This window comes from Takifugu rubripes, unplaced genomic scaffold, assembly GCF_901000725.2.
Source record: "Takifugu rubripes unplaced genomic scaffold, fTakRub1.2, whole genome shotgun sequence".
NCBI lineage: Eukaryota > Metazoa > Chordata > Actinopteri > Tetraodontiformes > Tetraodontidae > Takifugu > Takifugu rubripes.
In genome coordinates this window covers 1,660,114-1,685,113 of record NW_021821632.1, presented here as the reverse complement: position 1 = coordinate 1,685,113, position 25,000 = coordinate 1,660,114, and the positions used below count along the sequence as shown (strand labels likewise).

Here is a 25,000-nt window from a genome sequence, read left to right as displayed (position 1 = left end):
CAGCTCAGACACGTTCACTCTAAACCCATTTGCTGTTTTTAATCCAGGCTGTGGAGGAGATCTGGTGATGGAAAATGGTGCGTTCAACAGCCCAAACTATCCAGATCCATATCCGCCCAATGTGGAATGTGTCTGGACCATCAGAAGCTCTCCAGGCAATCGTCTCCAGCTATCATTTATGTCAGTCAATTATCGTGACTTACATGTAGCACATCTGAGTTTGTCATGAGTAACGTCTTATAAAGGCTGGATTTAGGTCGTGAAACTGATGTGTAACAAAGAACAAAGCTTTACAGAGCATTGAACATGTGACTACAAGGTTGCTTACAAGGGTCACGGGTTAGGGTGGTTAGAGTCATGGGTTAGGGTTAGGGTCATGGGTTAGGGTGGTTAGAGTCATGGGTTAGGGTTAGGGTCATGGGTTAGGGTGGTTAGAGTCATGGGTTAGGGTTAGGGTCATGGGTTAGGGTGGTTAAAGTCATAGGTTAGGGTTAGGGTCATGGGTTAGGGTGGGTTAGAGTCATGGGTTAGGGTTAGGGTCATGGGTTAGGGTGGGTTAGAGTCATGGGTTAGGGTTAGGGTCATGGGTTAGGGTGGGTTAGAGTCATGGGTTAGGGTCACCGGTTAGGGTCATGGGTTAAGGTGGGTTAGGGTCACGGGTTAGGGTCATGGGTTAGGGTGGGTTAGGGTCACGGGTTAGGGTCATGGGTTAGGGTGGGTTAGAGTCATGGGTTACGGTGGTTAGAGTCATGGGTTGCGGTGGTTAGAGTCATGGGTTAGGGTGGGTTAGAGTCACGGGTTACGGTGGTTAGAGTCATGGGTTGCGGTGGTTAGGGTCATGGGTTAGGGTGGGTTAGAGTCACGGGTTACGGTGGTTAGAGTCACGGGTTGCGGTGGTTAGAGTCATGGGTTAGGGTGGGTTAGAGTCACGGGTTACGGTGGTTAGAGTCATGGGTTAGGGTGGGTTAGAGTCACGGGTTACGGTGGTTAGAGTCATGGGTTAGGGTAGGTTAGAGTCACGGGTTACGGTGGTTAAAGTCATGGGTTAGGGTGGGTTAGAGTCATGGGTTAGGGTGGATTAGAGTCACGGGTTAGGGTGGTTAGAGTCATGGGTTAGGGTGGGTTAGAGTCACAGGTTACGGTGGTTAGAGTCACGGGTTACGGTGGTTAGAGTCATGGGTTGCGTTGGTTAGAGTCATGGGTTACGGTGGGTTAGAGTCACGGGTTACGGTGGTTAGAGTCATGGGTTAGGGTGGGTTAGAGTCATGGGTTAGGGTGGGTTAGAGTCATGGGTTAGGGTGGATTAGAGTCACGGGTTACGGTGGTTAGTCATGGGTTAGGGTGGGTTAGAGTCACGGGTTACGGTGTTTAGAGTCATGGGTTAGGGTGGGTTAGAGTCACGGGTTACGGTAGTTAAAGTCATGGGTTAGGGTGGGTTAGAGTCATGGGTTAGGGTGGGTTAGAGTCACGGGTTAGGGTGGGTTAGAGTCACGGGTTAGGGTGGTTAGAGTCATGGGTTAGGGTGGGTTAGAGTCATGGGTTAGGGTGGGTTAGGGTCACGGGTTAGGGTGGGTTAGAGTCACGGGTTGCGGTGGTTAAAGTCATGGGTTAGGGTGGGTTAGGGTCACGGGTTACGGTGGTTAAAGTCATGGGTTAGGGTGGGTTAGGGTCACGGGTTACGGTGGTTAAAGTCATGGGTTAGGGTGGGTTAGAGTCATGGGTTAGGGTGGGTTAGAGTCACGGGTTACGGTGGTTAGAGTCATGGGTTAGGGTGGGTTAGAGTCACGGGTTACGGTGGTTAAAGTCATGGGTTAGGGTGGGGTTAGAGTCATGGGTTAGGGTGGGTTAGAGTCATGGGTTAGGGTGGGTTAGGGTCACGGGTTACGGTGGTTAGAGTCATGGGTTAGGGTGGGTTAGAGTCATGGGTTACGGTGGTTAGTGGTTGTCTTGTATATAGGATGTAAATGATCTCTGTAACGACCTGTCTTCTGTTCAGTGAGTTTTCCTTGCATGGTGGGTCCGCCTGCCAGAATGACTTCCTCGAAATAAGAGAGGGCAACTCAACTGGGCCTCTGGTTGGCTGTTTCTCTGGAAGTGCACTCCCCACCAACTACACCTCTGTGACGGGTCACATCCTGTGGATCAAGTTTGTTTCTGATGCATCAGTCAGTGGAGCTGGATTCAGAGCCACCTTCTCACACTGTGAGTGTCTTCATGAAGACATCGTGACAGGACGTTTGCACACAGCTCAAAAAGCTTCACCGTGACCTGTTTCTAGTGACGTATTCAGACAAATGCAAAAAAAATGGTGATTAAAGTTTTGAGAGTAGCTGTTATTGTCATGATGGTGTTCAGATAACTTAGAGCCACTAGGAGGGTTAGTGTTGTGGGGAACACTGTGGTTGATCTCAGAGTTGGTCCTTGTCCTATTGGTATTTCTGGTCTTTTCCTGCTTCCTGAATTCACCAGCACCCGTCAGTTCTTTGTGCCTCAGGTTCTGGAGTGAATGTGGTGACATTTAAAACTTGTCCCAAGACAAATCAGCCAGGATCAAGCAGATAGCGTTATGATAACAGAGCCACCGTCCTGGTTCTGCAGGTCTCCGGTACTGCTGACCAATAATACATCCAAATGTTTCCACCATTTTTATTCCTCTCTTGTCCCAAACATGTGTCAGGCTTGGTAGGCTGGAACCAGGAATGGGACCCAGCAGTAGTCTGGATGGTGTTTTCTCAGAGCTGTGTAGCTAACAAAAATGTCATACAACCCCCCCTAAACTTAGGTTTGCAGCTTATTTTAGCATGGAACTTTAAAAAATCTGAATACTTGTTATTGTTGTTGTGTAATTAGCAGATCTATTCCACATATTAAATCGATAATGATTCCCTCTTGCCCGACCGTAATCTTTCTGATGAACCACAGATCTAACCTTGCCTGCCTTATTGCTTCCCAGTGTACGGTAATGATCTGACCGGGGATTCAGGTCAAATAGCGTCCCCACTTTATCCTCGAACCTATCCCAACAATGCCAACTACCGCTGGACCATTACTGTGGAGGGAGACGCCTACATTCAGATCCGCTTTTTGGACATGGACATAGAGGATGCGTATGACTGCTATTATGACCATCTGAAAGTAAGAGGATTATTAATTAAATCATTAAATGACACGTGCATCACAACTGAGCAAACCATTGATGTTGCACCAGTTAGAGAAAGCAATCGAACAGTCTGTGCAAAAAGTTTATTCATCCCAGTCTCATGGCCTAATTTCAGCATTATTATTGTCCATCCCTTCAATCCTGGTTAGATATTTGATGGACCCAGCGTTCATTACTATCCCCTTGGAACATTTTGTGGTATTGCACGACCCAGTCCACTGAGAAGTTCTGCCAGCACCCTGACCCTGCAGTTTCAGTCAGACACAGTGGTGGGAGGACAAGGCTTTCTTGTGGAATGGACTGCTGTCCAGGACTCTGGACCACCACCCACGATTGAACCAGGTCAGACTGAACATTGAGAACTTCCATAATCAAACATGAGGTCCATGACAAACCTGAATCACTTATGTTTTATTCCCTTCATCTATGTGGCTCTGAATCAGGTTGTCCATCTTTGTTATTGCCAAGGAGACACTGACGGTGCTTTTTAATAACACGTAATAGCAATCATTGCAAGGTGGCCCAAACCTTCAGTGATGTCATGTGTAACCCTAGCCCTAACCCTAACCCTAACCCTAACCCTAACCCCTAACCCCTAACCCTAACCCTAACCCTAAACTGGAGTCAGCCTCCCGGGGCAGACAGCAAAAGAGCCCTAACCCTAACCCTAACCCCTAACCCTAACCCTAAACTGGAGTCAGCCTCCCGGGGCAGACAGCTAAAGAGCCCTAACCCTAGCCCTAACCCTAACCCTAACCCTAACCCTTGAGATGGGCTGCTTGACCAAAATACACCCATGGCACATATATGGGTGTAAAACCCTACCCTGACCCTATAAGGGCAGGATATTGATATTGATATTGTACTTGCCACTCCCCATATAAATGCCATATTACTGCAAACGTATGACAGTTCAGGGGAGACAGCAGAGAGGCAGACCGAGAAAGCTGCAAGACTGAACATTGTGTTTTCCTCTTAGGGGCATGTGGTGGAATTGTAACAACAGGAGATACTCCCAGGTTTCTCTTTTCTCCTGGCTGGCCTGAAAACTACCCTCCTAACCTGGAATGCTCCTGGCTGATACGTTCTGAGGACTCCATTGTAGAATTGAACCTCTTGTCTTTGGACATAGAAAACTACCCCATGTGCTACTTAGACAGCCTCGTCATAAGAGATGGTGAGTTGTGAAAAAATCTATCTATCAATTTATACACACACACACATATATATATATATATATATATATACAGGTATATATATGTATATATATAACAAAATCCCAGCGAGGAGGAGCCTAAGGGGCTATCATGGAAGGATCAGCCCCTGCATGGAATGGACCACCGACAAATTGAGGAAGTGGCTGATATCCAGAAAACCTACCAGGAGCTGGAAAAAGCCGGACTGGAAGAGAGCACAGAGGCTCCACTCATGGCTGCACAAGAACTGGCCCTGAGCACCAGAGCAATAGAGGCCAGGGTCAACCAGACCAGACCAGACCAGACCAGGGTCCACCAGACCAGACCAGACCAGACAAGACAAGACAAGACCAGACAAGACCAGACCAGACCAGACCAGACCAGACCCCACCATACCCCACCCCACCCCACCCCAGGTGGAGGCTGTGTGGAGATACCCCTGAGACAGTCCAGCACATCACAGCAGGGTGCAAGATGTTGGCAGGCAGTAACCAGGTGGCTGGTGTAGTGTAGAGGAACATCTGCACTGAGTATGGGCTGGAGGTCCCAGGGTCCAGGTGGAGAAAAGTGCTGGAGAACAAGCAGGCCAAGATCCTGTGGGACTTCCAGATCCAGGCTGACAAGATGGTGGTGGCCAACCAGCCTGACGTCGTGGTGGTAAATAAACACCAGAAGACAGTGGTGGTGATGGATGTAGCAATCCCAAGTGATAGCAACATCAGGAAGAAGGAACAGGAGAAGCTGGAGAAGTACCGGGGGCTGAAGGAGGAGATGGAGAGAATGTGGGGGATGAAGGCAACAGTGGTCCCAGTGGTGATTGGGACACTAGGGGCAGTAACACCCAAGCTGAGTAGATGCTCCAGCAGATACCAGGAACCACATCAGAGATCTCTGTCCAGAAGAGCACAGTCCTAGGAACAGCTAAGATCCTGGGCAGAACCCTTAGACTCCCAGACCTCTGGTAGAGGACCCAAGTCTGAAGGAGGGAGGCACCGCCCAGGAGGGCGAGGAAGAGAGTTTTTTTGATATATGTGTGTGTATTTGTTTGTTGTCAGGTCCAAGCAGTCTGTCCCCTGTGCTGGCTACTGTATGTGGTCGAGACCCTCCAGGCTCCATCCACTCATCAGGAGATTCAATGTTCCTCCACTTCTCCTCCGACAGCATCATTAGTGGACGAGGCTTTAATGCCTCCTACTCCAAAGGTTACACAACACAAGCAAACACCACAAAAGAAAACAGACATTGAAAAGTGCTTTCTGCCTTTCCTTAGCAGGACTTGCTCTCCCTTTATCTGCTCCCACGGTTTTGTCACACTTGTCAGTCGTGACAGTGAGAGACAGCAGTGATCACGGTGCTCATTCCTTTTAGGGTGTGGAGGCCTCCTTCACGTCGACAGGGGTTCAGTCAGCACCCCTCGCTACCCCCAGAACTACAGCCCTCATCTGAATTGTAGCTGGCACGTGATGGTCACACCAGGCTTCAGGGTTTCTGCCACCTTCCAGAGTCCATTCCAGGTTCAAGGCTATGGAACTCAGTGCAGCTCAGGAGACTATCTAGAGGTGACATTTACCGTGTATTACCGTAATATGCAACTCAACAATATATGAACAACGATAAAAGCCACAGACGAGTCTCTCGCTGTACATTAGTTATATAAAAGCTCAGCCGTCAACTCTTGATGTCAAACTTTCATGTTTTTTTATTGTCTTCTGCTGTCCCTGAAGGTCAGGAATGGTCCAGATGCTTCGTCTCCACTGCTGGGGACGCGGCTCTGTGGTTCAAGTCCTCCACCCCTCCTTCAGACTACCGACAATCATCTCTTCGTTCACTTTGTATCTGATGCTTCCAATGAGGGCAACGGCTTCCGCCTCACATTTGAAGCCCACAGTCAGGGTACAGCACGTTTTTCATGCATGAATAGGACCATGAATAGGACCATGAATAGGACCTTGAATAGGACCATGAATAGCACCATGAATACCACCATGAATAGGACCATGAATAGGACCATGAATAGGACCATGAATAGGACCTTGAATAGGACCATGAATAGGACCTTGAATAGGACCATGAATAGGACCATGAATAGGACCATGAATATGACCATGAATAGGACCATGAATAGGACCTTGAATAGGACCATGAATAGCACCATGAATAGGACCATGAATAGGACCATGAATAGGACCATGAATAGCACCATGAATAGGACCATGAATAGGACCATGAATAGGACCTTGAATAGGACCTTGAATAGGACCATGAATATGACCATGAATATGACCATGAATAGGACCTTGAATAGGACCATGAATAGCACCATGAATAGGACCATGAATAGGACCATGAATAGGACCATGAATAGCACCATGAATAGGACCATGAATAGGACCTTGAATAGGACCATGAATAGGACCATGAATAGGACCATGGACCATGAATAGGACCATGAATAGGACCATGAATAGGACCATGAATAGGACCTTGAATAGGACCATGAATAGGACCTTGAATAGGACCATGAATAGGACCATGAATAGGACCATGAATAGGACCATGAATAGGACCTTGAATAGGACCATGAATAGGACCTTGAATGGGACCATGAATAGGACCATGAACTCGTCCCTGACGGAGCCACTTTCAGAGGAGCTTCTGTGTATTTACCACTTTCGACCTTTGCCCACTTTAAAGGTCAAATTTTGGTCTCAGGGCAACAGACCAGCACCAGCACCAACAATCAGCAGCACGATGCTAAATACATGCTACATGCTACATGCTAAATTAAGGAGGAGACTGTGCCCAACCCTAACGGCAGCTCCTTCCACAGTTTATTCTTCATAAACAGCATGAACAATAACTTACATTAACAGAAACCAAAAAAGCTCTTTCAAAATGTTGGTTCTCGTTGTGTATCTGTTAATATGTTAATATACTGTTAATATACACGTAATAAGGCACCGTTCAACACTGGGGAACTAGACCGCTGAGACTTTAAAGACCTAAAAGTGGAAATGCTCTCAGATGTCAGAATGATGTTACAGAAGTAGATGATTCAAACCACCAGGTCAAGAGGAGAAGCCTTCAGAAGTGGGGCAGGTTGGGGGTGTCTGGAGTGTGCTGGACTCTCATCTAGGCTGGCTCCACTCACATAGATACTCTATAGTGTCAGCGCTCGCGCTTGGCTAAACCTCTGCTGTTGTTTCTGTGCAGCATGCGGAGGCTTTATTGAGCTGGATGATAACGATCCTCCAGGCTATATAACTTCACCCAACTACCCCGAGAACTACCCTCAGAACATTGACTGTATTTGGGTGGTAACTGTGCCCAATGGAGAATCTGTCCGCATTGACTTTGAGGATGACTTCTACATTGAACCATCCAGCAGGTACAGCAGCATCCTTCTCACCCTGAAGGGAAACCATAAAACCCTGAAAGGTTTAACATGTTGGTGGTTCATTTGTGTTATAAATAATAATCTAGGGGATAAAACAATAATACTCTCTCTGTTTGGCTCAGCTGCATACACGACTACCTGGAGCTGCGCGATGGCCCCACCTTAAATGCTGCCGTGGTCTCCCGCCTGTGTGGCAACACTCGACCCTCTACTCAGCGGTCTACAGGATCCTCTATGCTGCTCAGGTTTCGAACCGACACCAGTGTAACGCACCGTGGTTTCAAGGCAAAGTTCTCTATAGGTAGGCCAGACTAAAGAAAGGATGTATCTTGAAGGTGTCCGAACCCTTTCTTCAGGCCACTGTAGCATTCCTAGCTTCATGGTTATACATCTACCTCCTACTCAGATAAAAGTTATTTTTGGATTTGTGTCCCCTCAGCGACATGCGGAGGTACCTTCATAGGTCAGAGTGGTGAAATCCACAGTCCTGGCTTCCCAGGATCAAACTACCCCGATGGCTCCATCTGCGAGTGGTCCCTGGTGGGACCCACAGGGCACTACCTCACTCTCCGCTTTGGGACCTTTACTCTGCAATCCACGCCAGGTTGTACTGCAGACTATGTGGAAATCCGAGAATATGATGCTTCAGGTACAACCACTTCTAATAACAAGAAACATCTCCAGTGCCAGAAAACAGCAGTACAAATCAGGATATTGCACACGTTCCGTATGCTGCTAACGGAAATCCTCTCCCTCTAGGACATGTGCTTGGCAAACACTGTGGCAGTGCTCTTCCAGCCTCTGTGGACACATCCGACAGTTTTGCCTTCGTCAAGTTCGTCAGTGACTCCGGTGGGAACGCAGCAGGCTTTAGTCTGGCCTTTGAGGCCAGTGTTGAAGGTACAGTCAAGGTTTCCAGAGTGTTGCTCTCATGGGTCTCAGCTCAGAGTTGATCCAATCAGACATTTTCATTCGGATTGAAGTACCTAAATGAGGCCTTCAGGGCAGTGAGTAACATTAAAGCCCATTATTCTCAGCAATCATGGCTCTCTTTCCATGATTAAGTCCACGAGGACACGTGGGGAGGGGCTGAGCCCTGCTGCGACCGGTGGGTGGAGCAGTTTGATCAACAAGGAACCTGGGACCAGGTTCATCAATCAATCACAACTGGAAACATAGTTGATATACATGTGCTTTTTTAATCGTACACGATTATTTCTGTAAATCATCACAAGCTGGCCAGGATGTGGCTTTTCAGTGTCAGGGTTGAATCGAGGCTTCTGAAGTGTCGGAAGGATTTCTCCTAGTGTAAAAACAAATGTGTCTTCCTCTGCAGCCTGTGGGGGAGAGCTGAATGCTCCGTCTGGAACCATCTCCTCACCAAATTACCCCAACCTGTACCCCCACAGCCGGGTGTGTCGCTGGGAGCTGAGGGTTCAAGCAGGCCGTCGGATCACCCTCACCATTGATGACCTGCGGCTAGAAGGTTCTGGTACCTCCTGCGCCTTTGACTACGTCGACGTGAGTTGATGTTGCCTTGATGTCAGAAACCCAATCATCTTCAGAAAACCCTTAGCTCTTAGATCGCTACCTTTTTATACGTACTTAAGCTAGGTTGAGCTTCTGTGCTCCACATTGAGAAACGTTTAGAATTTCAGCAAAATCTTACTGATGAGAACAACAAAGTGGTGCCAGCAGCCTTTTGTCTTTGTTTTGGAGGTTCTGAATGGGTTGGCAGATGATGCTCCTCGACTGCAAAGGTTCTGCGGTACAGTGGCTGAAGGCACACAGGTGCACTCCTCTGGCAACACCATGGCCATCGTGTTCTACACTGACGCCTCCATATCCAACGGTGGATTTATGGCTTCGTACTCATCTGAGGAACCTGCAGGCAAGAGCATTACGTTGGAAGTAGCACATGGGCTTCAAAGCTCCAGCTGAAATTAGGATTGAACAAAGGTTGCTGCGCCCCACACCCCTCATGGGGTCCATGTAGGTGTAGTATGGGACTAGAATACTGACCCGTACCCCGTACTGACATTAGGAATCTGGAGTTCCTTGACAACGTCAACACTCCTATTTGTCTTCGCTCTGTCAAAGTTTCTCAGAGCAGCTGAACATTTAAATGGATAAATTCTTGATGTTGCAACCAAGTGATTTTTTCATTTTTCTTCAAATTTGGCTGTTTTATCTTTCTCCAGACTGTGGTGGAGTCCTGAACAGGCCCGCTGGGGGAAACTTCAGCTCTCCAGGATATTTAGTGTCCAACTACAGCCACAACCTGAACTGTGAGTGGCTGATCGAGAACCCCCAGCACGTCAACTCCTCTATCGTGGTGCTGTTGGAGGACCTGCACGTGCAGAACGATCAGACCTGTGAAAAAGACTTCCTGCTCTTCCGCCTCGGTGAGTCAAACATTCTGGCTGATGTTTTTTCGATTTCATTCTTTTTATACATGAAGGAATAATTGACTGAAAACCCTCTTCAAGCCCTTTAATCCCTCCACCTTTACAAGCCTTCCAGGACCTGCTGCTGAGAAGCATCTTCAGATTATGTTGCTCCACGTGGTGCCCACCTGCACGTGGTGCCCTCACCTGCACGTGGTGACCTCACCTGCACGTGGTGCCCTCACCTGCACGTGGTGCCCACCTACACGTGGTGCCCACCTGCACATGGTGCTCAGTTTGTGGTGATGTGCATTGTCTGATGTTCTCCAAACGTATCATCTAGTCTGACATAAAAAGCTCCACTTTTGAGACCAAATAGCCTCCTTCCAGTTAGGGTTAGGGTTCCTGACTCTCCCTCATGTCTTTGGGGGAATTCTAGGTGAGCTTTCTTGACTAGTATCTCCTCTTTGCTGCTCTCCCAGTCAGCGTCTTCTGGTGAACAGAAGACAAGATGGTCAGGAACAGGACAGGCTGGTCAGGAACAGGACAAGTGCTCAGAAGCAGGACAAGATGGTCAGGAACAGGACAGGCTAGTCAGGAACAGGACAGGCTGGTCAGGAACAGGACAGGCTAGTCAGGAACAGGACAGGCTGGTCAGGAACAGGACAGGCTAGTCAGGAACAGGACAGGCTGGTCAGGAACAGGACAAGCTAGTCAGGAACAGGCAGCTTTAAACCCAGAAAATTGACCAATGCTGGAGAGTCTGGCCTGAGCAAGCAAACATGAGAGAGGGGGGCAGGTTTCAGTAGCTCCAGGTTTCAGGACTTTTTGGAAGGCTGCTGTCCTGCTGCTGCTGCTGCTGCTGTCCTGCTGTGGACATTTGTCCACATAAAAACTTACACTTCCTCCACGTCACTGGTACCATCTTAAGCGTGGATTCATGTGCTCTGCCTGTGCTTGGCTCTCCCACAGGTGACTCCGATGGGGAGCTACTGGCCAGATTTTGTGGACAAACCATTCCCACCGTTCCCATTGTGGTGTTCACCCCAGAGCTGTGGGTTCAGTTCCAGACTGATGCTTCCCAGGGAGATCTCGGCTTCATGGCTAAATACCTTTTCTCTGGTATGGTTTTCTCTGGTATCATTAAGCGTCTATCATTGTGAGCCTAACTCACAATGACCTAGTTATCCAGTTAGTTTTGTTCATCTACTGTAGTAGGGTTAGGGGTAGAGCTATAGAAATGTAACTTCAGAAGTGTTTATTGTCATCCTTGATGTGCATCCTCCTCTGAAACAGAATGTGGAGGCTTGCAAACGGGTGAAGGAGGGGTGTTATCCAGTCCCAACTACCCTAACACTTACCCCAGCCCGAGCCGTTGCGCTTGGCTCCTGGAGGCTCCTGCAGGCCACACCATCACAGTAGGTCTTCACCATGGAAGAAGGTATCTCTGGTGATGGAACAGAACTCCATGGGCCTACCTGCCTTCTCCTCTCGTCTTATGGAGCTCTGGGCCACTCGACCTCCAAACAAAATGTATTTTGAGAGGCTCTAAGCTTGAACAGCAGCGGTTCAGGAGCTCCTCAGAAGGTCTCCTGTGGTGCTTGGAGTCCATGTCAGCTTTCAGACCCCCAGGAACTTAAAGTTATAGACACGAATGTGTAGGCATGGAGCCGGTGTTAAGGTTGAAAACTGGACAAAGATGAGGGACGATTGTCTGTGTGATTTTCCCTCCCTGATCCAGCATCAGATGAAGTGACCGATGACTTGGGAAGGGCTGTTGAAGGCAGAGCTAAAATCTACAAAGAGCAGCCTGGTGTAGTTTCTCTGGTGCTCCGGACGTGTACGTGTTATATGGAGAGTTGTGAGTTCCTCTGAACATTTTTATCCAAACTGGTGGGGTTTGAAGTGCAGGAAAAACTCCCCTTTAACAGGACGAAACCTTGAAAGAATGTTGGTGCTTGATGATTCCCAATGATCACATGACTCCAGCTGTTGGAGAGGATTAGCCAACTCCTCTAAACACAGTCCATTTGATCTGATGCCTGCAGATAAAAGAACGATGATGCTCATTTGTTTTGCAGCTGACCTTCAGCTACTTCAACCTGGAGCCTCATTCAACGTGCACCTGGGACTCTGTCACCATCTTCAATGGAGGGTCTCCTGGATCGCCTGTCATAGGCCAGTACTGTGGCACCAGCTCCCCAGGAAGCATCCAGTCAGGCTCCAACAAGCTGGCTGTAGTGTTCCTGGCTGACCACAGTGTGTCCAGAGGAGGATTTGTGGCTTCCTGGTCTACAGATTCCTCAGGTGGGTCAGTTGCTAGCTCTGTCATGTGACAGGCTCTTTAGAGACCATTTTCAACAAGCGCTGTGTATTTCTATCACATCTTAATGCGGAAAACGATCTCTATTACATAGTAATAATAACCACTCTCCAGATTATTCTCATCTTCCACCCTTTTGAAACTTCCTCAAACTTTCCCTCATCAATGTACCCTTTGGGCTTTTTCCATTTGTCTTCATCGTCTCTGAGATGTTTTTACAACCTTGGTGGGGCTCCAGCTGTGGTATCTTTACAGACATACTGTACATAAGTGTTCATAAGGCCACAACATCTGAAAGACCTTAAAGCATCTAAAATAATAATCATCACAAGAATTCTTGTTTCTATCACCAGGTTGTGGTTGGTACCATTCATGCTGAGTGGGATCCATCAAGTCTCCAAATTATCCCCAGAACTTCCCAGCCAATGTAGAATGCTCCTGGCAAATCATAGCACATGAGGGAACTCACCTGGAGATGAGCTTCGATGAGGAATTCCAGATTCCAGACAGCAGCGGCGTCTGTTTGAACAGCTACGTCAAGGTACGGCACAAGAACGGCGGACACGCAGTGACACATCCAAACAAATGACACTTCTTGGGTTGTTCCTGGCAGATGTGGTCAGGCCGGAGTCAACACCCTGAAGCACTGCTGTCCTCGGGCTGTGGCTCAGTGGCCCCCAGTCCCTTCCTCGCTCCGTATAACATCATCACAAGTCGATTCCAGAGCAGTGACGCCACAGGAAAAGGATTCTCAGCCACCTTCAGCACCAGTAAGAATGCCGCAGTGTTGAGAACACCATGCTGGTGGAAACATGAAGGCTGTCAGTGGGCTCCTCAATAAAAGTGCTTGGCACCTTCCCCCGAGGCCCTCGTTCCCCTGAACTCTGCTGCAGCCTCATTAGGGTTCCTTGAGAGTGGACAGACCAGCTCTGCATTGTTGTGATTGTCAGGGTGTGGAGCAACTTCACAGCCTCCAGTGGTCGAGTGGTTTCTCCAAACTATCCAGCCAACTATCCTGACGGGTCCAGCTGTGACTACATCGTGGATGCTGGAGAACAGACAGTAATCGTCCTCACCTTTCAGGTCTTTAAGGTCGAAGGCAAGTTTGAACAAAGAGGATGAGCTCAACATTTGAATGCAAGGTTCTCGTGATGGAACCTTTTAATTCTATTCTATAAGAAAATGTTTGACTTGTTTCCTAGCACATTCCAGCTGCGTCTATGATGGGGTGAAGATCTATAACCTGGCTTCTCGGAACACTCCGCTTGCTACTCTGTGTGGCAGCACTGTCCCAGGCCCGTTCCTCACCTTTGGCCCAATGCTGCTGCACTTCTACTCCGACTCTGTCATCACAGACAGAGGCTTCATGGCTGAATACAGAGCCATTCGTAAGTTCAAGACGGGGCCATTAAAGATCTTGATCTTTAGACGAAGGAAGACTAATGAAGATAGAAGCGGAGATGTTCCTCTTGACCAGTGTTTGCTATTTTGCTACTGCAGCTGTGACAGATGGGACAGATATTAGCAGCTTCTCTATGTATTCTCTATTTTCATGATGAAGCTAGCATTGGTGCAACATTTGCTCCCAGACTCTAGAACTAGCGTGCACTCTCAGTAGATAATCCAGCCAAACCAACTGTGCTGGCGTTGATGGAATGTTTGCGTTTCCACAGCATGTGGTGGCTTCTTCAACAGCACCGCAGGTACCGTCAGCAGTCCCACGCTGTCCATGGCCCAACTACCACCACAACATCAACTGTACCTACCACATCATGGTCCCAGCTAACAGAGTGGTGGATCTCAGGTAAGACAGAGGGGGGACCAGCTCATTGGCGGCCCCGAGGCAAGCGTTTGGGGGGTTCCGTACCTTGATTAAGAGTACCTTGGCACCTGTTTAGAACCTAAAATCACAGATAAGGGTTGCCTCAGAAGGTTTCCCAGTCTGCACAGTTGTGACCCCCTCTGTAGTTAGACCCTCAAACTAGGTCAAGAAAAGCCTTTTAGGGATAAAGGAGAAACCTGGAGGAGAGACACAGATGAGGGATCCCTCTGCCTGGGAAGGACACATGTCCAGAGAAGATCACCATTATATTATCTCGTCTCATCTTCTTAACCACTTTATCCCTTTCGGAGTCACGGGGAGGGCCCACAATGCGAAGGCAGGTCCCCCCTGGATGAGTCAACGTTCATCACAGGCCCTATATGAGCATTTGTCCATGGGCCCCAGGTGGATCTTCAGATGTCCTCAAATGGAGCTCTGGGCCACTTTGACCCTCAGATGTTGATGGACGTATCAGAATCAGCAAGGAAATAAGACAGGCTCCAACAGCAAGATGCTTGGTTATGTGCCATGAATCTAACCCCTAACCCTAACCCCCTAACCCTAACCCTAATAAATAAGGCTATAGGATAGAGTCGCGGGTGTAGAGGGTGTGTTATAGGAGCCCACTATAATACACAGTTTGGTTCTGTAGCAGCATAACTGAGCATTTCTCTGTTCACCTTAATTAGAAACCTTATTGAAGGGAGGTTTAGGTCTGGTTTTAAATGCTGAACACAGTGTCCACCTCCTGGATCCAGACTGGGAGCTGGTTCCAAAGGACAGGGGCTTGATAGCTAAAGGCTCTGGCCCTTCCCCCCCCCTCCTGGAAAGTCTGCATTTTGAGAGAGCAGCACTCTACTGTAGTTGGATTAGAAGGAGACATATTGTCGTAGTTTGTAAAAGCAGCTTTTAAATGTCAATCTTCTTCCTCATAGAGCTTACTGCCTCTTCCTTGCTCCCATCATCATCTGTTCCATTGGGGTGAGGGTGAGGGTTAGGATAGGGGTTAGGGTTAGGGTTAGGGTTAGGGTTAGGTTGAGGGTTATTATTAGGGTTAGGGTTAGGGGTTAGGGTTAGGGGTTAGGGTTAGGGTGAGGGTGAGGTTTAGGGTTAGGGTCATTGTTAGGGTCAGCGTTAGTGTTTGGGGTCAGGGTTAATATTAGGGTCAGCGTTAGGGTTGGGGTTAGGGTCAGGTTTAGAGTCAGCGTTAGGGTAAGGGGGTCAGGGTTAGGATTAGGGTCAGAGTTAGGGTTAGGGTCATTGTTAGGGTTAGGATTAGGATTAGGGGTGAGGGTGAGGATTAGGATTAGGGTTAGGTTTAGGATTAGGGGTTAGGGTGAGGGTTAGGGTTAGGATTAGGGGTTAGGGTGAAGGTGAGGGTTAGGGTGAGGGTTAGGATTAGGATCAGGGTTAGGATTAGGGGTTAGGATTAGGGTCAGTTTCAGGATTAGCGGTTAGGGTCATTGTTAGGGTCAGCGTTAGTGTTAGGGGTCAGTGTTAGGATTAGGGTGAGCGTCAGGGTTAGGGCCAGCGTCAGGGTGAGGGTTAGGGGTTAGGGTTAGGATTAGGGTCAGCGTTAGGTTAGGGGTCAGGGTTAGGGTTAGCGTTGGCGTTAGGGTTAGGATTAGGGTCAGCATTAGGGTTAGGGGTCAGGGTTAGGATTAGGGTGAGCATTAGGGTTAGGGTTAGGGTCAGCGTTAGGGTTAGGGGTTAGAGTCAGGGTTAGGATTAGGGTGAGTGTTAGGGTTAGGGTCAGCATTAGGGTTAGGGTCAGCATTAGGGTTAGGGTTAGGGTCAGCATTAGGGTTAGGGGTTAGGGGTCAGGGTTAGGATTAGGGTTAGGGTTAGGGTCAGCGTTAGGGTTAGGGTTAGGGTTAGGGGTCAGGGTTAGGATTGGGGAGCGTTAGGTTAGGGTCAGCGTTAGGGTTAGGGTTAGGGTCAGCGTTAGGGTTAGGGTTAGGGGTTAGGGGTCAGGGTTAGGATTAGGGTGAGCGTTAGGGTTAGGGTGAGCGTTAGGGTTAGGGTCAGCGTAGGGTTAGGGGTTAGGGGTCAGGGTTAGGATTAGGGTGAGCGTTAGGGTTAGGGTCAGCGTTAGGGTTAGGGTCAGAGTTAGGGTGAGCATCCCAGCTTCCTCGTTTGATCTCCCTCACACTTCTGAACAGCAGCTAATCCTCTTTGTCTTGTCTGTAGGTTTAATACCTTCCACCTGGAGGCATCTTCTTCCTGTCGTTACGATTATGTGGCAGTGTACGATGGACAGAATTCCCTTTGCACCTTTGCTTGGGAAATTCTTGTGGCGATGTGCTGCCACCTAATCTGCTCTCCTCCACCAATCACATCTTCATAGTGTTCAGGACTGATGCCTCAGTGAGCGGGATTGGTGGAGGGCTACATACAGCGAGACTCTTGGTAGGTATTATGCTAACCCTGAATTTTTGGAGGATGAAGTGGGTTTTTTTATGCTAAATAACATTTGTTTTGAACCAGGAAATATTTCACAATTAACACATAAACAGCCGAATGTTTACTTCCCTTCCTTCCCAGCTCATCTTTCTCCTCATGGCCCAGTGGATCAGTTCTTCCTTACTTTAGCATTGATAGGATGTTGGGTTATTCCAGCCAGGACCGGCGGCTGATCCCTGCTTGTGCTAATCACACTTATCAACCATGCTAATACATAAAATATCTTTCCTTTTTTGGTTTCTTCTTTTATCAAACACGTGGTGGTTTTGAAAATGAAACTTGTAAAATAAGTTGCTTGAATGTAAATATGGGACATGTAAATATTGTAAACTTCTAAATAGCCACTGTCTTCTGAATGAGGCTGTTTTTCAAACTGACAAAGAAGAAATCTGTCTGTGTGTGTGTGTGTCTCTGTGTGCGTGTGTGTGTGTGTGTGTGTGTGTGTGTGTGTGTGTGTGTGTGTGTGTGTGACTCACCTGCAGGTCCAGCGCAGGGATGTGGAGGCTATCTGTCCATGCCCATGGGCATGATTGGTTCTCCTGATCCAAACCTGGACGGGCTGTACGAGCCCAGGCTGACTGCCTGTGGGTCATTGAAATGCCAGTCAACAGAGCAATCAACTTGACCTTCACCTCCTTTGAGCTGGAGACTTCTTCTACGTGCCGCTACGACTTTGTCAAAGTAGCTACAGCTGAACGAGCCTTATAGTTTAGCAATGTATATGGTGGAACCAACCCTAAACCCAACCCTACCTAACCTAACCCTAACCCCTACTAACCTAACCTAACCTAACTGAACCCTAACCCTCTAACCCTAACCTAACCCTCTAACCCTAACCCTAACCCAACCCTAACCCTCTAACCCTAACCTAACCCTCTAACCCTAACCTTCTAACCCTAACCTAACCCTCTAACCCTAACCCTCTACCCCAACCCTAACCCCAACCCTAACCCTCTAACCCCAACCCTAACCACCTAACCTCTAACCCTAACCCTCTCCCCCAACCCAACCTAACCCTCTAACCCTCTAACCCTAACCCTCTAACCCCAACCCTAACCCTAACCTAACCCTCTAACCCTAACCCTCTAACCCCAACCCTAACCCTCTAACCCTAACCTAACCCTCTAACCCTAACCCTCTAACCCTAACCCTCTAACCCCAACCTAACCCTAACCTAACCCTCTAACCCTAACCCTCTAACCCCAACCCTAACCTAACCCTCTAACCCTAACCCTCTAACCCCAACCCTAACCCTAACCTAACCCTCTAACCCTAACCCTCTAACCCCAACCCTAACCCTCTAACCCTAACCTAACCTCTAACCCTAACCCTCTAACCCCAACCCTAACCCTAACCTAACCCTCTAAACCCTAACCCTCTAACCCAACCCTAACCTCAAACCCTCACCTAACCCTCTAACCCTACCCGTCTAAACCCTAAACCCTCTAACCCTAACCCTCTAACCCTAACCCCAACCCTAAACCCAACCCTAACCCTGTGTCTCAGGTGTATGATGGGGACACACTAACTTCCCTCTGGTTGGAACCTTCTGTGGAACATCCATTCCTTCTTATTTCATATCAAGTGGAACCTTCTGACGGTCCACTTTGTGAGTGATGGCTCAGTGCAGAGACGTGGCTTCAATGCTACCTACATGTCTGTTCCACGTAAGAGATCTTCAGCTTTCTGGGGTCTTGGGTCTTGTTGTGTCTTAAGTGCAGTAGATCTGCTCCAGTTGCTTCCTTGTGGTGTGTTTCACATATTGTGGGAGGAGCAGGTGACACCTAGGACGTGAGTGACCAGGATGTGATTTGTTTGACTGTCCTGCAGTGGTTGTGGGGGGACCCTAAACGCAACATACCGGCGCTCAGGCCATCAGCTCACCCTCCTTCCCCAACGCCTACCCTGATTTCACCTCCTGCCCGCTGGATTATTGACGCTCCTCCACAAGAAACCATCCAGTTATCAGTCCAGACTTTTGCTCTCCAGTCCGGCCAGAGTTGCTCCACAAACTACCTGGAGATGAAGGACTGGCCAGTGGTAAGTTCAGTATCACCCTAAAGAGGGACAGAAGCATTTTATTGGTCCGGCCAAAGTTAAGAGGCGAATTGTGAAAGCAGGAGACACGATGAGCATATTTGTGATGGAGCAGCGGGTTAGGGTTGGGTTAGGGTTCAGGGTTTGGGATAAAACTTTTTTGCACTGGCCTACTGATCGGAATGATAGGGGATTGCAGAAGATGAAGGCCCCCCTAGGGAGGGGGAAGCAGCTGCTGTGGTCAGGGCTCGAGACCAGTCCCGGAGAAAGTAGGGGGGGCAGAATCAACCAGGGTTGTGGTTTGGGTTTAGGGTTAGAATTTGAGGAAGCCGTGGAATTAGGGTTAGGGATGGGAAAGGAGGTGGGATTTCAAAGAAGCAGTAGGATTGGTAGAAGGGTTGGGGTCAGGAGTGGATTGGGGTTGGGCTTAAGAGTTAGGGTTGGGGGTTAGGGTTAAGGGTAGGGAAAAGTGGTTCAGTTTAGGGTTGGGGTTAGGGTTAAGGTTTAGGGTTAGGGTTAGGGTTGGGGGTTAGGGTTAAGGGTAGGGAAAAGTGGTTCAGTTTAGGGTTGGGTTAGGGTTCAGGTTTAGGGTTAGGGGTTGGGTTGGGGTTCTAGAGTTAGGGTTTAGGGTTAGAGTTAGAATTGAGAGTCAGGGTTAGGTTCAGGGTTAGAGTTTCAGTAGAGGGTTATGGTTAACCCCTACCCCTCACCCTTATGTGTGTTACACCTCGGCGGAGCGCTGGCATTAATCCCGTAAATCTCCCTCGCTGACAGCCTCCAGTGCAGGACCGTCCATCCCTCCACCAACCCAAGTTCACAACTTGAACTTTATTGTCATGGCAACCAAACAGAGTCGTCCACTTTCCACCATCAACCGTGTCTCCTTGTCCCTCACAGAGTCTTTCTGTCTTCACGCTATGTTAGGCTGTACTGTCAGCCTCGGGTCTCTTGATCTGTTACGGGTTGTTTGGGAATCAGGGATTGCAGACAGCTAAAGTTAAACGAGGTTCATTGAAGGCTTCATTCAAATCAGCGAGTCACCCTTGATGAAGCGAGTGGAGACGCCGTAGCCGGTGGGTCCAGCAGCTCGTTCCCCAGGTTTGAAGCAGCAGCGGCCTCAGGTCCACCAGCAGGCGGCTAGCTCTCTTCTCCTCTTGGAAACATGATATCCTCCATATTCCCAGGATCTTCTTGTGTTTCCAGGGAGATTATGGACAGTCGCACCGGTTCTGTGCATCAGATGATCACCCGGTAGATTTCTACAGCTATGGCAGGACAGTCCTTGTGCACTTTAAATCGGACACCTTTATGGCAGGAAATGGCTTGAATTTCACATTCCAAGTTGCCAGTAAGTACAAATATTCACGGAATCAAACGTGAGTGCAAATGTTGAATATATGCTTATAACTGAATTAAATCTATGAGTAGAGATACTCCAACAATGGTCCTACTGTTGTCAGGCTGTAGCAGAACCTTTGAGCAGGAGTACGGCTACCTGAAGAGTCCTGGCTGGCCTGAGGTCTACCCCATGATGTGGACTGCACCATCCTCCTGAAGGCGCCACAGAACAGCAGCATCCCCTGTTCTTCAACAGCTTTGACCTGGAGAGCCACAGCAGTTGCCAGTACGACTACCTGGAGGTGAGTCGTTGCACTTCAGCGCCATCATTCCATCACTGAACAATCAATCGCAATTTTGGAGAGAAATATTGTGTCAAAGAGTTGTTGAATCATTGGAACGTCTCCATGACGACCCCGACCCTAACCATGACACCGTCCTAACTCCCCCACAGCTAATCTTCTAACCCCTATTGCTAACCCTAACCCTAATGCTAACCCTAACTGTAACCCAACCTAACCCTAATCCCCACAGCTAACCTCCCAACCCTCTAGCCCCCCATGCTAACCTCCCAACCCTCTAACCCTAACTCCCTAATGCTAACCCTAACCGCCAACCCCTAACCCCTGCACAGCTCCCAGGTGAGTCACCAGGGGTTCAGACCCAGGACTGTCAGAGTCTGTAACCAAAAGGTCCGTGCCGGTCCTGTGATGCGTCTTCTACCAAACTTTTATTGGTCAGCGGATTTTCTTGTTTCGCCTGTTGTTGACGGTCTCTTGTCTCAGATCCGGAACGGCAGCACATCCGACTCCCCGCTGATTGACCGGCTGTGTGGCGGCACCGTCCCGAACCCAATCTTTGCTCAGTCCAACCACCTGTACTTGCGGTTCAAGAGTGATTTTTCAATGGCACGAGATGGCTTCGAGGCCACGTGGACATCGTCTCCTCACGGTAAGAAGCCATTAGCTTGCATCCACAGCAAAACTGGTTGTGACTAGTTTCCAGCTGTTTGCTTGTTGCATAGAATCGTTCACCTTCCACCATGATTCTGACTCTGCATCCAGTTTTCTGTCCATTTGGTGGTTAAATGAATGAAGGTTTGTGTTTGGGGACTAATTACCAGACAGGGAATAAACCTCTCCGAGGAGTCATCTCAAGGTTCCCATAGAAGTATAAATATTCTTAAATATAAGAAGCAACGTGACGCTCACTGGAACATCCTGTGGTCCTAATGCATGTGACGTGTGTGCTAGGTTGTGGCGGCACTCTCTATGGAGACCACGGCACCTTCACAAGCCCCAACTTCCCAGGGACCTATCCCAACAGTACCCACTGTGAATGGAGCATCACAGCACCGCGAGGCCGGCTCGTGACCGTCACCTTTGCCCAGATTTACATCGACGACCCTGGAAGTTGCCAGAACAACTACCTGAAGTTGTACGATGGCCCCGACGCATCTTCCCAGCCCGTTGGACCGTACTGTGGGGCGGTAGGTATCTTACCGATGGCGGGAGGTCAAATGAACTGGTGGGATTCCCAGAGATCCTTCTACTGTACTGGTGTTCGTAATGCTGTTAGCCCTTGTTGCTGGTCCTTTCCCTTGCTCCTCCTGGTCACCATGTGCTGGGAGCAGCAACTGGAGTCACGTAGCCTTCTCTTCAGTTCAGTGGGGGTCTTCTTCTACTCCTCTTTCCTTCTTCTCAACATGAACAAAAACCCAACCAGACATTAGCGTTGTTGTCTTCAGAGGAGCGCTCCTAACCCAGGAGGTGTCTCTCTGTGTTGGACTGTTTGGTCTCATGATGGACAGATCTGGACATCCTTCAGTGCCCTGGGCAGCAGCAGGAGGAGAGAAAGGAGCGGGCCAACGCCAGCCGCTAGTTCATTGGGTTTAGTTGTGTACATGGTGTTTAAATCAGGTCTGGGATGTTTGGTTTCACTGGATCTTCTCTGCCGTTTGTACAGGAAACCAACATTGCTCCATTCACAGCCTCTTCTCATGAAGTTCTGGTGGTTTTCCAGGCTCAGTCCGCCACCTGCCCTCAGGATTCAGACTGACCTGGAGCAGCTGAAGCCGCCCCCTTCTGTTGTTGTTCAAACCTTTATTGTGTGTTGTGGCATAAAATAAAGAGCCGCTGTGTGAAGCTTCCGTCTTTTTGTCAGAATAAATCAGAGTTTAATGTGAAGACAAAGCTCAGCGGTCACATGACATGGGAGGCTGCACCGGCCCAGACGCTTGGCTGTGCAGGGCCGGAACCATGAGAGGACTCAATGGGGTCCGCCGTCTTTGTGCTGCAGCTCTGGAGTCACCAGCAGCTGCAGAAGTTTGGCCACCACCACCACGTTCAGGCTGTTCCCCAGAAGTCTGTACTGCTGCTTGGTAGAGACGGACTCTGGAAAGGCTGCAAAGTACACGGAGACGCCGTTTAGATGTAGAGACCTGGGACAATGTCCAGGCCCATAACCCTCTCTCAGTGTGGACATCACTACTCATGCTAGCTCATGCTAGCTTTGCTTTGGGCTTTCTACGGAGCACAGGGGTCAAAATGAGAAGATGACCACCGGACGGGTCGCTCACCCTCAGTTCTAATATCAGCGGCTTCTAAAGACCAGGACCAGACACCAGTGTGTTCCTGGCTCTGCTGCTCTATCAAGGTCTATTAGAGCTCTACCTAGCCCTAACCCTAACCTAACCCTAACCCTAGCCTAACCCTACCTAACCTTAACCCTACCTAACCCTAACCCTAGCCCTAACCTAACCCTAGCCCTAACCTAACCCTAACACTAGCCCTAACCCTACCTAACCCTAACCCTACCTAACCCTAGCCTTAACGCTAGCCCTAACCTAACCTAACCTAACCTAACCCTCTAACCCTAACCCTAACCCTAGCCCTAACCCTAACCTAACCCTCTAACCCTAACCCTAGCCCTAACCCTAGCCCTAACCTAACCCTAACCTAAACCTCTAACCCTAACCCTAACCCTAGCCCTAGCCCTAGCCCTAGCCCTAACCCTAACCTAACCCTAACCCTGCCAGACTTTCACTCATTCAGGACTCGGCTTACTGAAGCTCTGAGGAAAGCCCATCAGATTGGCCACCTCTCTGGGGGTGAAGTAGCGGAGCTTCAGGTCCAGCAGCCTCTGGACTTTCTCCTCTTCTGAGCACTGGTCCAGACTGGGAAACACATCTTCCACCTGCACGTCACACAAGGGCAGAAAGAAGGTGTGTTTTATGATCCACTTGTGTCCTTCAGACCATGGAGAGCACAGGTGATGCACATTGGGAGGAAAACCTGAGCAAACATTTACATTTCAAAGACTAATGGTTAGCCAATGAGAGGACTGAGGTAATCCACGAGAAGTTCCAACTCACGGATGTGTCCAGGCAGCACTGCAGCACTGAGCCCGTTCCCTCCACGTACTTCCGGTACCTAGAAATCAGACAACCCAGATCAGTGATCCAGATGATCAATCAAACCAGCTTCAGCCTCATCTGGGAGACAGGCTGCTCTACTGCGGCTCGCTTTGCACCCCAGCATCCTTTAGAGATCCAAAACACGACCCGAGTTCAGACTTTAGGCCTCTGAAAACTGACAAGGGTCCAGAGATTTCCCCCGACCAAAAGGACGAACACTGATAACTGTGCATGTGTGCCTGCATCTGAGGGACCAATGAGGAGGCCGAGCACTGATTAGTGACTTTAAATAAACCCATAGTCCGCTGTGGTCCACCGCTGTGGTCCACCACTGTGGTCCACCGCTGTGGTCCACCGCTGTGGTCCACCGCTGTGGTCCACCGCTGTGGTCCACCGCTGTGGTTCACCGCTGTGGTCCACCGCTGTGGTTCACCGCTGTGGTGCCCTGCAGTGGTCCACCACTGTGGTCCACCGCTGTGGTCCACCGCTGTGGTTCACCGCTGTGGTCCACCGCTGTGGTTCACCGCTGTGGTGCCTGCTGTGGTCCACCACTGTGGTCCACCGCTGTGGTTCACCACTGTGTCCACTGCTGTGGTCCACCGCTGTGGTGCCCTGCTGTGGTGCCCTGCTGTGGTCCACCACTGTGGTCCACCGCTGTGGTTCACCACTGTGGTCCATGCTGTGGTCCACCGCTGTGGTGCCCTGCTGCGGTCCACCGCTGTGGTGCCCGCTGTGGTCCACCGCTGTGGTGCCCTGCTGTGGTCCACCGCTGTGGTCCACCACTGTGGTGCCCTGCTGTGGTGCCCTGCTGTGGTCCACCGCTGTGGTGCCCTGCTGTGGTCCACGCTGCGGTCCACCGCTGTGGTCCACCACTGTGGTGCCCTGCTGTGGTGCCCTGCTGTGGTCCACCACTGCGGTCCACCGCTGTGGTCCACCACTGTGGTGCCCTGCTGTGGTGCCCTGCTGTGGTCCACCACTGTGGTCCACCACTGTGGTGCCCTGCTGTGGTCCACCACTGTGGTGCCCTGCTGTGGTCCACCGCTGCGGTCCACCACTGTGGTGCCCTGCTGTGGTGCCCTGCTGTGGTCCACCGCTGTGGTCCCCTGCTGTGGTGCCCTGCTGTGGTCCACCACTGTGGTCCACCACTGTGGTCCACCGCTGTGGTCCACCGCTGTGGTCCACCACTGTGGTTCGCCACTGTGGTCCACTGCTGTGGTTCACCGCTGTGGTGCCCTGCTGTGGTCCACCACTGTGGTCTACCGCTGTGGTTCACCACTGTGGTCCACTGCTGTGGTCCACCGCTGTGGTGCCCTGCTGTGGTGCCCTGCTGTGGTCCACCACTGTGGTCCACCGCTGTGGTTCACCACTGTGGTCCACTGCTGTGGTCCACCGCTGTGGTGCCCTGCTGCGGTCCGTCGCTGTGGTGCCCTGCTGTGGTCACCGCTGTGGTCCACCACTGTGG

The 25,000-nt window shown here is 49.8% G+C and overlaps 1 protein-coding gene and 1 long non-coding RNA gene across 2 annotated transcripts in view; one reads left to right on the top strand and one right to left on the bottom strand.

The window, feature by feature from the left end:
* Nucleotides 1–22,181, top strand: part of cubn (cubilin (intrinsic factor-cobalamin receptor)) — a 50,055-nt gene extending 27,874 nt beyond the window's left edge. Inside the window, 42 exon segments of the mRNA XM_029831981.1 lie at nucleotides 48–180; nucleotides 1,997–2,202; nucleotides 2,954–3,135; nucleotides 3,310–3,502; nucleotides 4,140–4,337; nucleotides 5,412–5,558; nucleotides 5,725–5,915; nucleotides 6,081–6,249; nucleotides 7,570–7,744; nucleotides 7,876–8,054; nucleotides 8,193–8,402; nucleotides 8,513–8,653; nucleotides 9,090–9,274; nucleotides 9,473–9,644; nucleotides 9,955–10,158; nucleotides 11,113–11,262; nucleotides 11,437–11,558; nucleotides 12,222–12,447; nucleotides 12,817–13,004; nucleotides 13,077–13,233; nucleotides 13,414–13,419; nucleotides 13,422–13,562; nucleotides 13,666–13,851; nucleotides 14,137–14,192; nucleotides 14,194–14,267; nucleotides 16,476–16,563; nucleotides 16,566–16,659; nucleotides 16,662–16,694; nucleotides 17,231–17,323; nucleotides 17,326–17,429; nucleotides 18,255–18,279; nucleotides 18,282–18,332; nucleotides 18,335–18,415; nucleotides 18,579–18,670; nucleotides 18,672–18,788; nucleotides 19,989–20,133; nucleotides 20,246–20,302; nucleotides 20,305–20,361; nucleotides 20,364–20,425; nucleotides 20,909–21,074; nucleotides 21,377–21,612; nucleotides 22,089–22,181. Of these exon segments, the coding sequence (XP_029687841.1) occupies nucleotides 48–180; nucleotides 1,997–2,202; nucleotides 2,954–3,135; nucleotides 3,310–3,502; nucleotides 4,140–4,337; nucleotides 5,412–5,558; nucleotides 5,725–5,915; nucleotides 6,081–6,249; nucleotides 7,570–7,744; nucleotides 7,876–8,054; nucleotides 8,193–8,402; nucleotides 8,513–8,653; nucleotides 9,090–9,274; nucleotides 9,473–9,644; nucleotides 9,955–10,158; nucleotides 11,113–11,262; nucleotides 11,437–11,558; nucleotides 12,222–12,447; nucleotides 12,817–13,004; nucleotides 13,077–13,233; nucleotides 13,414–13,419; nucleotides 13,422–13,562; nucleotides 13,666–13,851; nucleotides 14,137–14,192; nucleotides 14,194–14,267; nucleotides 16,476–16,563; nucleotides 16,566–16,659; nucleotides 16,662–16,694; nucleotides 17,231–17,323; nucleotides 17,326–17,429; nucleotides 18,255–18,279; nucleotides 18,282–18,332; nucleotides 18,335–18,415; nucleotides 18,579–18,670; nucleotides 18,672–18,788; nucleotides 19,989–20,133; nucleotides 20,246–20,302; nucleotides 20,305–20,361; nucleotides 20,364–20,425; nucleotides 20,909–21,074; nucleotides 21,377–21,612; nucleotides 22,089–22,181 (5,585 nt within the window).
* A 95-nt stretch (nucleotides 22,182–22,276) lies between these two features.
* Nucleotides 22,277–23,679, bottom strand: LOC115248278 (uncharacterized). Its single transcript, XR_003887207.1, has 3 exons — nucleotides 23,497–23,679; nucleotides 23,189–23,318; nucleotides 22,277–22,525 (listed from the first exon to the last, which is right to left on the bottom strand). It is a non-coding gene; the product is annotated as an uncharacterized lncRNA (long non-coding RNA).
* Between the last annotated feature and the right edge of the window lie 1,321 nt (nucleotides 23,680–25,000).